General features: G+C 39.5%; 1 protein-coding gene across 2 annotated transcripts in view; it reads left to right on the plus strand.

Moving 5' to 3' along the window:
- LOC5502901 (TBC1 domain family member 23) overlaps window positions 1-13,879 on the plus strand; it is a 25,451-nt gene continuing 11,572 nt past the window's right edge. The window contains exons 1-9 of one of the 2 annotated variants that reach the window (XM_032371201.2): window positions 1-127; window positions 238-346; window positions 418-523; window positions 1,764-1,968; window positions 2,260-2,431; window positions 12,837-12,961; window positions 13,219-13,265; window positions 13,354-13,457; window positions 13,721-13,834. In XM_032371201.2, coding sequence (XP_032227092.2) covers window positions 90-127; window positions 238-346; window positions 418-523; window positions 1,764-1,968; window positions 2,260-2,431; window positions 12,837-12,961; window positions 13,219-13,265; window positions 13,354-13,457; window positions 13,721-13,834 — 1,020 coding nt within the window. In that variant the 5' untranslated portion in view covers window positions 1-89. The remainder of the gene's footprint in view (window positions 128-237; window positions 347-417; window positions 524-1,763; window positions 1,969-2,259; window positions 2,432-12,836; window positions 12,962-13,218; window positions 13,266-13,353; window positions 13,458-13,720; window positions 13,835-13,879) is intronic. The other variant, XM_032371203.2, reaches the window with a different exon arrangement.

Below are 13,879 nucleotides of genomic sequence, written 5' to 3' on the forward strand. Positions count from 1 at the left end.
CCTCTGTCCCGTTAATATCCCGCGCGCACAAAATTCGCGGGATCGTAGAGGTGCATCTCGGGATATGTGTTGAAGATGACGTAGCCAAGATGGCGGAAGGTGGAGGAGTTATTGAAGACGATGCCTGGTGAATCGACTGTTTTCTGGCTTTACCTTTTTAAGTTATCCCGAATTAAGGTGGTGAACAGTCCTGTATAGTGTTCTGCTAACCTATGGTGTCTTTATTTATTTTATTAGGCACACAGACTTGATACTAGCACTCTCGAAACACAACGATACGGAACGACTACGGGAACTTTGTCGAAGTCGCACAATACCGGCTGAAAATAGAGCTGATATTTGGAAGGAAAGCTGCCAAGTTATATGGTATAATCAAGATTTAATGACCAGATTAAATGAATTGGATTTGTTGTGTAGGTTTGCCTTAATGTTGTTGGAAAACCCGACGCTTTAGCAACATGGGATGGAAGATTAGATTTGAACGAGCAAGACCAAATTCGAAACGACTGCCAAAGACAAGCCGGTAAGAAATAAATAATAGAATTAGTATTTTATGATTATCCTCAGTGTTATACAATCTTCAGACACCTATAACATAATTAACAAAACTGAACAAATAAAATGTGATAATAGTTTTCTTCATTTTATTGAATAAAGATCTCAATATCATGTTGCCTAGCTAGCATTTCTTTACTATCCATTTTTTTATAGGTTAAAAGACTTATGTTAAGATAGATTAAGACTTTAAAAACGGTTTATATTGTAACTTAAAATCAGAAAACAAACATTTTCATGTTCTCGCTCCCATTTATTTATTTGTTGGTTACAGATGAATTGCTTTTCTTTGTATTTGTAACGCACGTTCTTTGTCATTAATTATTTACCGAGTCAGATAACGTTTTGCTGCTATCAAATAACTGTTATTTAAAAGCCTTTATATGATATTCCTTCCTGGTGGCATCAAGGATGGTTAATGGATTAATGTGCTATAATTCAATTATCATTACTTTTCATGATCCCTTTACAACAACTGTAATAACTGTATTAAATGGGAAATTGCCTAACTCCATATTTGATTTGCTTTTTGAAATGAACTTCAAGGGCTATGCACTGATCCCTTGTAATTTTCTTTACTTCTTTTATCACTATCAATGAAAATTATAACTGAAGCATCATGAAGACTATCAAAAAGTAGACCTAATTAGATCTATAACATCTATTTGTCTCGCCTCACACTATAATTGGTTTAATTGCACTTGATTTGGTATCTGTTTTGATATAAGTACACTGAAGGGGCTTATCAGTTTGAAAGAAAACTGAGAGAAATTCAGTACTATAAAGGATTCCTCCAAAGTGTCCACATTTGCTAAGTTAAGATATTTTTGTTGGCTTCCAAAACTCAAACATTTGGCTTAGTCCTAGCATATTTGTTGTACATTAGTAATAGTAATATGTAAATCTGATCATCTGTAAATTAATTAATTGTTGTTATTTTTCTCTATGTACTTATGCATTTGAGATTCAATCCTGTTAGAGTAATAAGTCACAACTCTACTATTGGATTCTTGATTATTTAATCTATTTATTCCCCTGCCTATATTTTCCATTGATATTTTCAATCATCTTGACCTCTTGCAGTATTTGTTATGTCTTATACTTACAAGTTTTGCCATTTAAGCTTACTAGTTAGGCCACCTTAGTGCCATCTGTTATTGCTAATTGTAGTGATACATAACACTTGAGCATATCCTCCCTCTTTACAGGTAAATTGCCCCTCCACGGCGACGATGCTGATGAGGTTGCGAAAGACATGGAAGTCATAATAACATTCTACTGCAAGTCGCGCAGTGAGAAGTACCGCACATCAAGTGGGTTCACTGAGATCCTTGCACCCCTGATGATGCTGGATCTTCCTGTTAGTGATGTCTACAACTGTTTCTACTCTTTACTTTACAAATTTATTCCAAGGTAAAGTAATTAAGCTCTTGTTACATTAATATTACTCTAATGCCATGGGTAGAGTAAAATGGAGGCAAAGGGGGAGATGTTGCTTTGGACTGTAAAGAAAATATGAAGATTCCTAATCATGAGCAGAAACATGGATGAGCCCACCCTCTCCCTCCCTCCCTCCCTCCCTCCCTCCCTCCACCACCTCACCCATCCCTCCTCCCTCCAATCCTGGCTTTGATTCTGTTTTTGTTCCTACTGGTTTCACAGGGTATACTTACCATTTTGATTATGCACTTCCTTCTCAAACAGGGATTGTGTCCGGGATGGTAAACCATTCCACCTGTTCCGGTTATTACTGCAGTACCATGACCCAGAGCTCTGTTCCTTCATGGACTCTAGGAAACTCTCACCAGACTCCTACTGTCTAACGTGGGTAAGCTATATATGGAAACTCTCACCAGACTCCTACTGTCTAACGTGGGTAAGCTATATATGGAAACTGTCATCAGACGCCTACTGTCTAAACTGCATAAGGTATATATGGAAACACTCACCAGACTCCAGAACCATCATTTATGTCCCATTAAGTGGTCTGGTGTCTGTAAGGCAAGGCTGGGTATATCAGATGATGCTGATGAAATAGTTGGAGGGGTGTTTTAAGGCTGGTTTCCATATTGCACATGATAGGTGATCATGTATGTTTTGAAAACTTGCCCTGCAATCATGTACAATCTTGTGCCCTACAATCATGTACAATCTTGTGCCCTGCAATCATGTACAATCTTGTGCCCTGCAATCATCTACAATCTTGTGCCCTACAATCATGTACAATCTTGTGCCCTGCAATCATGTACAATCTTGTGCCCTACAATCATGTACAATCTTGTGCCCTACAATCATGTACAATCTTGTGCCCTGCAATCATCTACAATCTTGTGCCCTACAATCATGTACAATCTTGTGCCCTGCAATCATGTACAATCTTGTGCCCTACAATCATGTACAATCTTGTGCCCTACAATCATGTACAATCTTGTGCCCTACAATCATGTACACTCTTGTGCCCTACAATCATGTACAATCTTGTGCCCTACAATCATGTACAATCTTGTGCCCTACAATCATGTACAATCTTGTGCCCTACAATCATGTACAATCTTGTGCCCTACAATCATGTACAATCATGTGCCCTGCAATCATGTACAATCTTGTGCCCTACAATCATGTACAATCTTGTGCCCTACAATCATGTACAATCTTGTGCCCTACAATCATCTACAATCTTGTGCCCTACAATCATGTACAATCTTGTGCCCTACAATCATGTACAATCTTGTGCCCTACAATCATGTACAATCTTGTGCCCTACAATCATGTACAATCTTGTGCCCTGCAATCATGTACAATCTTGTGCCCTACAATCATGTACAATCTTGTGCCCTACAATCATGTACAATCTTGTGCCCTACAATCATGTACAATCTTGTGCCCTACAATCATGTACAATCTTGTGCCCTACAATCATGTACAATCTTGTGCCCTACAATCATCTACAATCTTGTGCCCTACAATCATGTACAATCTTGTGCCCTACAATCATGTACAATCTTGTGCCCTACAATCATGTACAATCTTGTGCCCTACAATCATGTACAATCTTGTGCCCTACAATCATGTACAATCTTGTGCCCTACAATCATGTACAATCTTGTGCCCTACAATCATGTACAATCTTGTGCCCTACAATCATGTACAATCTTGTGCCCTACAATCATGTACAATCTTGTGCCCTGCAATCATGTACAATCTTGTGCCCTACAATCATGTACAATCATGTACAATCATGTACAATCATGTACAATCTTGTGCCCTGCAATCATGTACAATCTTGTGCCCTACAATCATGTACAATCATGTACAATCATGTACAATCTTGTGCCCTGCAATCATGTACAATCTTGTGCCCTGCAATCATCTACAATCTTGTGCCCTGCAATCATGTACAATCTTGTGCCCTGCAATCATCTACAATCTTGTGCCCTACAATCATGTACAATCTTGTGCCCTACAATCATGTACAATCTTGTGCCCTACAATCATGTACAATCTTGTGCCCTACAATCATGTACAATCATGTGCCCTGCAATCATGTACAATCTTGTGCCCTGCAATCATGTACAATCTTGTGCCCTACTATCATGTACAATCTTGTGCCCTACAATCATGTACAATCTTGTGCCCTACAATCATGTACAATCTTGTGCCCTACAATCATCTACAATCTTGTGCCCTACAATCATGTACAATCTTGTGCCCTACAATCATGTACAATCTTGTACAATCTTGTGCCCTACAATCATGTACAATCTTGTACAATCTTGTGCCCTGCAATCATGTACAATCTTGTGCCCTACAATCATGTACAATCTTGTGCCCTACAATCATGTACAATCTTGTGCCCTACAATCATGTACAATCTTGTGCCCTACAATCATGTACAATCTTGTGCCCTACAATCATGTACAATCTTGTGCCCTACAATCATGTACAATCTTGTGCCCTACAATCATGTACAATCTTGTACAATCTTGTGCCCTGCAATCATGTACAATCTTGTGCCCTACAATCATGTACAATCTTGTGCCCTACAATCATGTACAATCTTGTACAATCTTGTGCCCTACAATCATGTACAATCATGTACAATCTTGTGCCCTACAATCATGTACAATCTTGTGCCCTACAATCATGTACAATCTTGTGCCCTACAATCATGTACAATCTTGTGCCCTACAATCATGTACAATCATGTGCCCTGCAATCATGTACAATCTTGTGCCCTACAATCATGTACAATCTTGTGCCCTACAATCATGTACAATCTTGTACAATCTTGTGCCCTACAATCATGTACAATCATGTACAATCTTGTGCCCTACAATCATGTACAATCTTGTGCCCTACAATCATGTACAATCTTGTGCCCTACAATCATGTACAATCTTGTGCCCTACAATCATGTACAATCATGTGCCCTGCAATCATGTACAATCTTGTGCCCTACAATCATGTACAATCTTGTGCCCTGCAATCATGTACAATCTTGTGCCCTACAATCATGTACAATCTTGTGCCCTATAATCATGTACAATCTTGTGCCCTGCAATCATCTACAATCTTGTGCCCTGCAATCATGTACAATCTTGTGCCCTATAATCATGTACAATCTTGTGCCCTATAATCATGTACAATCTTGTGCCCTACAATCATGTACAATCATGTACAATCTTGTGCCCTATAATCATGTACAATCTTGTGCCCTATAATCATGTACAATCTTGTGCCCTGCAATCATGTACAATCTTGTGCCCTACAATCATGTACAATCTTGTGCCCTATAATCATGTACAATCTTGTGCCCTGCAATCATGTACAATCTTGTGCCCTACAATCATGTACAATCTTGTGCCCTGCAATCATCTACAATCTTGTGCCCTGCAATCATGTACAATCTTGTGCCCTATAATCATGTACAATCTTGTGCCCTATAATCATGTACAATCTTGTGCCCTACAATCATGTACAATCATGTACAATCTTGTGCCCTACAATCATGTACAATCTTGTGCCCTACAATCATCTACAATCTTGTGCCCTGCAATCATGTACAATCTTGTGCCCTGCAATCATCTACAATCTTGTGCCCTGCAATCATGTACAATCTTGTGCCCTATAATCATGTACAATCTTGTGCCCTGCAATCATGTACAATCTTGTGCCCTACAATCATGTACAATCTTGTGCCCTACAATCATGTACAATCTTGTGCCCTACAATCATGTACAATCTTGTGCCCTACAATCTTGTACAATCTTGTGCCCTGCAATCATCTACAATCTTGTGCCCTACAATCATGTACAATCTTGTGCCCTACAATCATGTACAATCTTGTGCCCTGCAATCATGTACAATCTTGTGCCCTGCAATCATCTACAATCTTGTGCCCTACAATCATGTACAATCTTGTGCCCTATAATCATGTACAATCTTGTGCCCTGCAATCATGTACAATCTTGTGCCCTACAATCATGTACAATCTTGTGCCCTGCAATCATGTACAATCTTGTGCCCTGCAATCATCTACAATCTTGTGCCTTACAATCATGTACAATCTTGTGCCCTATAATCATGTACAATCTTGTGCCCTGCAATCATGTACAATCTTGTGCCCTACAATCATGTACAATCATGTGCCCTACAATCATGTACAATCTTGTGCCCTGCAATCATGTACAATCTTGTGCCCTACAATCATGTACAATCATGTACAATCTTGTGCCCTGCAATCATCTACAATCTTGTGCCCTACAATCATGTACAATCTTGTGCCCTACAATCATGTACAATCTTGTGCCCTGCAATCATCTACAATCTTGTGCCCTGCAATCATGTACAATCTTGTGCCCTACAATCATGTACAATCTTGTGCCCTGCAATCATGTACAATCTTGTGCCCTGCAATCATGTACAATCATGTGCCCTGCAATCATCTACAATCTTGTGCCCTGCAATCATGTACAATCTTGTGCCCTACAATCATGTACAATCTTGTGCCCTACAATCATGTACAATCTTGTGCCCTGCAATCATGTACAATCTTGTGCCCTACAATCATGTACAATCTTGTGCCCTACAATCATGTACAATCTTGTGCCCTATAATCATGTACAATCTTGTGCCCTACAATCATGTACAATCTTGTGCCCTGCAATCATGTACAATCTTGTGCCCTACAATCATGTACAATCTTGTGCCCTATAATCATGTACAATCTTGTGCCCTACAATCATGTACAATCTTGTGCCCTGCAATCATGTACAATCATGTGCCCTGCAATCATGTACAATCTTGTGCCCTACAATCATGTACAATCTTGTGCCCTACAATCATCTACAATCTTGTGCCCTACAATCATCTACAATCTTGTGCCCTACAATCATGTACAATCTTGTGCCCTACAATCATGTACAATCTTGTGCCCTACAATCATGTACAATCTTGTGCCCTACAATCATGTACAATCTTGTGCCCTGCAATCATGTACAATCTTGTGCCCTACAATCATGTACAATCTTGTGCCCTACAATCATGTACAATCTTGTGCCCTACAATCATGTACAATCTTGTGCCCTACAATCATGTACAATCTTGTGCCCTACAATCATGTACAATCTTGTGCCCTACAATCATGTACAATCTTGTGCCCTACAATCATGTACAATCTTGTGCCCTACAATCATGTACAATCTTGTGCCCTACAATCATGTACAATCTTGTGCCCTACAATCATGTACAATCTTGTGCCCTACAATCATGTACAATCTTGTGCCCTACAATCATGTACAATCTTGTGCCCTGCAATCATGTACAATCTTGTGCCCTACAATCATGTACAATCATGTACAATCTTGTGCCCTACAATCATGTACAATCTTGTGCCCTACAATCATCTACAATCTTGTGCCCTACAATCATGTACAATCTTGTGCCCTACAATCATGTACAATCTTGTGCCCTGCAATCATGTACAATCTTGTGCCCTACAATCATGTACAATCTTGTGCCCTACAATCATCTACAATCTTGTGCCCTACAATCATGTACAATCTTGTGCCCTACAATCATCTACAATCTTGTGCCCTACAATCATGTACAATCTTGTGCCCTACAATCATGTACAATCTTGTGCCCTGCAATCATGTACAATCTTGTGCCCTGCAATCATGTACAATCTTGTGCCCTGCAATCATCTACAATCTTGTGCCCTGCAATCATGTACAATCTTGTGCCCTGCAATCATGTACAATCTTGTGCCCTACAATCATGTACAATCTTGTGCCCTGCAATCATGTACAATCTTGTGCCCTACAATCATGTACAATCATGTACAATCATGTACAATCTTGTGCCCTGCAATCATGTACAATCTTGTGCCCTGCAATCATGTACAATCTTGTGCCCTGCAATCATCTACAATCTTGTGCCCTACAATCATGTACAATCTTGTGCCCTGCAATCATGTACAATCTTGTGCCCTACAATCATGTACAATCTTGTGCCCTACAATCATGTACAATCATGTGCCCTGCAATCATGTACAATCTTGTGCCCTGCAATCATGTACAATCTTGTGCCCTACAATTATGTACAATCTTGTGCCCTACAATCATGTACAATCTTGTGCCCTACAATCATGTACAATCTTGTGCCCTACAATCATCTACAATCTTGTGCCCTACAATCATGTACAATCTTGTGCCCTACAATCATGTACAATCTTGTACAATCTTGTGCCCTACAATCATGTACAATCTTGTACAATCTTGTGCCCTGCAATCATGTACAATCTTGTGCCCTACAATCATGTACAATCTTGTGCCCTACAATCATGTACAATCTTGTGCCCTACAATCATGTACAATCTTGTGCCCTACAATCATGTACAATCTTGTGCCCTACAATCATGTACAATCTTGTGCCCTACAATCATGTACAATCTTGTGCCCTACAATCATGTACAATCTTGTACAATCTTGTGCCCTGCAATCATGTACAATCTTGTGCCCTACAATCATGTACAATCTTGTGCCCTACAATCATGTACAATCTTGTACAATCATGTACAATCATGTACAATCTTGTGCCCTACAATCATGTACAATCTTGTGCCCTACAATCATGTACAATCTTGTGCCCTACAATCATGTACAATCTTGTGCCCTACAATCATGTACAATCATGTGCCCTGCAATCATGTACAATCTTGTGCCCTACAATCATGTACAATCTTGTGCCCTACAATCATGTACAATCTTGTGCCCTGCAATCATGTACAATCTTGTGCCCTGCAATCATGTACAATCTTGTGCCCTGCAATCATCTACAATCTTGTGCCCTACAATCATGTACAATCTTGTGCCCTGCAATCATGTACAATCTTGTGCCCTACAATCATGTACAATCTTGTGCCCTACAATCATGTACAATCATGTGCCCTGCAATCATGTACAATCTTGTGCCCTGCAATCATGTACAATCTTGTGCCCTACAATCATGTACAATCTTGTGCCCTACAATCATGTACAATCTTGTGCCCTACAATCATGTACAATCTTGTGCCCTACAATCATCTACAATCTTGTGCCCTGCAATCATGTACAATCTTGTGCCCTACAATCATGTACAATCTTGTGCCCTACAATCATGTACAATCTTGTACAATCTTGTGCCCTACAATCATGTACAATCTTGTGCCCTACAATCATGTACAATCTTGTGCCCTACAATCATGTACAATCTTGTGCCCTACAATCATGTACAATCTTGTGCCCTACAATCATGTACAATCATGTGCCCTGCAATCATGTACAATCTTGTGCCCTACAATCATGTACAATCATGTACAATCATGTACAATCTTGTGCCCTACAATCATGTACAATCATGTACAATCTTGTGCCCTACAATCATGTACAATCTTGTGCCCTACAATCATGTACAATCTTGTGCCCTACAATCATGTACAATCTTGTGCCCTACAATCATGTACAATCATGTGCCCTGCAATCATGTACAATCTTGTGCCCTACAATCATGTACAATCTTGTGCCCTGCAATCATGTACAATCTTGTGCCCTACAATCATGTACAATCTTGTGCCCTATAATCATGTACAATCTTGTGCCCTGCAATCATGTACAATCTTGTGCCCTGCAATCATCTACAATCTTGTGCCCTGCAATCATGTACAATCTTGTGCCCTATAATCATGTACAATCTTGTGCCCTATAATCATGTACAATCTTGTGCCCTACAATCATGTACAATCATGTACAATCTTGTGCCCTATAATCATGTACAATCTTGTGCCCTATAATCATGTACAATCTTGTGCCCTGCAATCATGTACAATCTTGTGCCCTACAATCATGTACAATCTTGTGCCCTATAATCATGTACAATCTTGTGCCCTGCAATCATGTACAATCTTGTGCCCTGCAATCATCTACAATCTTGTGCCCTGCAATCATCTACAATCTTGTGCCCTATAATCATGTACAATCTTGTGCCCTGCAATCATGTACAATCTTGTGCCCTACAATCATGTACAATCATGTGCCCTGCAATCATGTACAATCATGTGCCCTACAATCATGTACAATCTTGTGCCCTGCAATCATCTACAATCTTGTGCCCTGCAATCATGTACAATCTTGTGCCCTACAATCATGTACAATCTTGTGCCCTACAATCATGTACAATCTTGTGCCCTACAATCATGTACAATCATGTGCCCTGCAATCATGTACAATCTTGTGCCCTACAATCATGTACAATCTTGTGCCCTGCAATCATGTACAATCTTGTACCCTACAATCATGTACAATCTTGTGCCCTATAATCATGTACAATCTTGTGCCCTACAATCATGTACAATCATGTACAATCTTGTGCCCTACAATCATGTACAATCTTGTGCCCTACAATCATCTACAATCTTGTGCCCTGCAATCATGTACAATCTTGTGCCCTGCAATCATCTACAATCTTGTGCCCTGCAATCATGTACAATCTTGTGCCCTATAATCATGTACAATCTTGTGCCCTGCAATCATGTACAATCTTGTGCCCTACAATCATGTACAATCTTGTGCCCTACAATCATGTACAATCTTGTGCCCTACAATCATGTACAATCTTGTGCCCTACAATCTTGTACAATCTTGTGCCCTGCAATCATCTACAATCTTGTGCCCTACAATCATGTACAATCTTGTGCCCTACAATCATGTACAATCTTGTGCCCTGCAATCATGTACAATCTTGTGCCCTGCAATCATCTACAATCTTGTGCCCTACAATCATGTACAATCTTGTGCCCTATAATCATGTACAATCTTGTGCCCTGCAATCATGTACAATCTTGTGCCCTACAATCATGTACAATCTTGTGCCCTGCAATCATGTACAATCTTGTGCCCTGCAATCATCTACAATCTTGTGCCCTACAATCATGTACAATCTTGTGCCCTATAATCATGTACAATCTTGTGCCCTGCAATCATGTACAATCTTGTGCCCTACAATCATGTACAATCATGTGCCCTACAATCATGTACAATCTTGTGCCCTGCAATCATGTACAATCTTGTGCCCTACAATCATGTACAGTCTTGTGCCCTACAATCATGTACAATCTTGTGCCCTACAATCATGTACAATCTTGTGCCCTACAATCATGTACAATCTTGTGCCCTACAATCATGTACAATCTTGTGCCCTACAATCATGTACAATCTTGTGCCCTACAATCATGTACAATCTTGTGCCCTGCAATCATCTACAATCTTGTGCCCTGCAATCATCTACAATCTTGTGCCCTGCAATCATCTACAATCTTGTGCCCTACAATCATCTACAATCTTGTGCCCTACAATCATGTACAATCTTGTGCCCTACAATCATGTACAATCTTGTGCCCTGCAATCATGTACAATCTTGTGCCCTGCAATCATGTACAATCATGTGCCCTGCAATCATGTACAATCTTGTGCCCTATAATCATGTACAATCTTGTGCCCTGCAATCATCTACAATCTTGTGCCCTGCAATCATCTACAATCTTGTGCCCTACAATCATGTACAATCTTGTGCCCTATAATCATCTACAATCTTGTGCCCTACAATCATGTACAATCTTGTGCCCTACAATCATGTACAATCTTGTGCCCTACAATCATGTACAATCTTGTGCCCTGCAATCATGTACAATCTTGTGCCCTACAATCATGTACAATCTTGTGCCCTACAATCATGTACAATCTTGTGCCCTACAATCATGTACAATCTTGTGCCCTACAATCATGTACAATCTTGTGCCCTATAATCATGTACAATCTTGTGCCCTACAATCATGTACAATCTTGTGCCCTGCAATCATGTACAATCTTGTGCCCTACAATCATGTACAATCTTGTGCCCTACAATCATGTACAATCTTGTGCCCTGCAATCATCTACAATCTTGTGCCCTGCAATCATGTACAATCTTGTGCCCTACAATCATGTACAATCTTGTGCCCTACAATCATCTACAATCTTGTGCCCTGCAATCATGTACAATCTTGTGCCCTATAATCATCTACAATCTTGTGCCCTACAATCATGTACAATCTTGTGCCCTATAATCATGTACAATCTTGTGCCCTGCAATCATGTACAATCTTGTGCCCTGCAATCATCTACAATCTTGTGCCCTGCAATCATGTACAATCTTGTGCCCTACAATCATGTACAATCTTGTGCCCTACAATCATGTACAATCTTGTGCCCTACAATCATGTACAATCTTGTGCCCTACAATCATGTACAATCTTGTGCCCTACAATCATGTACAATCTTGTGCCCTACAATCATGTACAATCTTGTGCCCTACAATCATGTACAATCTTGTGCCCTGCAATCATGTACAATCTTGTGCCCTATAATCATGTACAATCTTGTGCCCTGCAATCGTGTACAATCTTGTGCCCTACAATCTTTTGCCGGCGGAATGTGATCATACCTTCATAAGCATGGACTGTTTGCAATCAACCCACAAAGGAAAGCATTCTTGGATAAGCCCCACAGATAAGAAAACCCACAATAAAGTGTTCTCAATCCTATCATGAAAAAAACCTTTGGAAAAGAATATAATTATTGGCTCATCACCAAGAAGGCTTTATAAATAAAAACATTCTACTTTTGTTAACATTGATTTGATTTTTTGTATATTTTAGTAAATTGTTTCAAATATAGAATCCACCCATTTCGTTTTTCTTTCTCCAGCTGAGAAGTCTGTTAGTTGGTGCTGTTGAGCCAGATGTAGTCCGTACCTTATGGGATGTGTACCTCCTTGAGTCAGATCCCTTCCTCATCTTCTTCTTAGTTCTCGTCATGATCGTCAATGCCAAGTGAGTCTCTCAATGGGAAGAGATTATTATCATAAAAGGAAAACAGTAATTATCAATTGAGCGAAGCATCAAAGATATTATTGAGAATTATCTGGTGTTTCAAGAAACAAGTGCTAAAGCTTGAGCCTTCAATGATGAAAATTGAAAGAATCTGGATTGAATAAAAAATGTGGAAAAATGGAATGGCAATAGTGTTTGATAATTCTGAGTGTCTTTTTTACAAATATAGAAACAAATAACTCTTCTTCTCTTTTCAGGGATCAGATATTTGAATTAAAAACAGCTAGTAAGGCAGACATTTTAGGTAAGTCATCCAAGTTATTCATGATCTAGGTACTGATACTTCTTTAAGAAAATCAAATGCTTATTAATTTGCTGTTGTTCCAATTTAGATTTAATAGCATCTATTCCATCTCAACTGGAAGTTGAGGACATTGAAGACTTCTGCTCTTTAGCTCAATACTATGCATCAAGAACTCCACAGTCTTTTAGAAAGGTATAGTGCAAAATATTTTTCATTTCACCTTTGGTTGATAAAGATTCAAAACTCTGGCAAGTTGGTACTGCTCCTTGTATATATCTGCTAGTTAGACAGAATTTTAGTGGTGGTTCTGTTGTGTTCAGGGTGGCATTTTGAAACACACACAAACATGTGCATATTCACATGTCTTGTGTTTTGCTATGTCATCTATCAATGTTTGAGAAACCCTTTTTGTATGTATTCCGGCCTTTACACTTGCCATCTTTTTTTTCTTCCAGGATTACTATAGCCAGTTATTTGGCATCAAAACCATCAGCACTAACAGTATATCCCAGGCCTTGTGTCTTCCTGTGTCTATCTCAGAGCTGCTGGACTCGAACCAGTCAGAGGTGGTAAGTAATCACTGGGTGGATTCTATTGTAGGGCTAAGGAGTTAT

The sequence above is a fragment of the Nematostella vectensis genome, chromosome 9 (genome assembly GCF_932526225.1).
Source record: "Nematostella vectensis chromosome 9, jaNemVect1.1, whole genome shotgun sequence".
NCBI lineage: Eukaryota > Metazoa > Cnidaria > Anthozoa > Actiniaria > Edwardsiidae > Nematostella > Nematostella vectensis.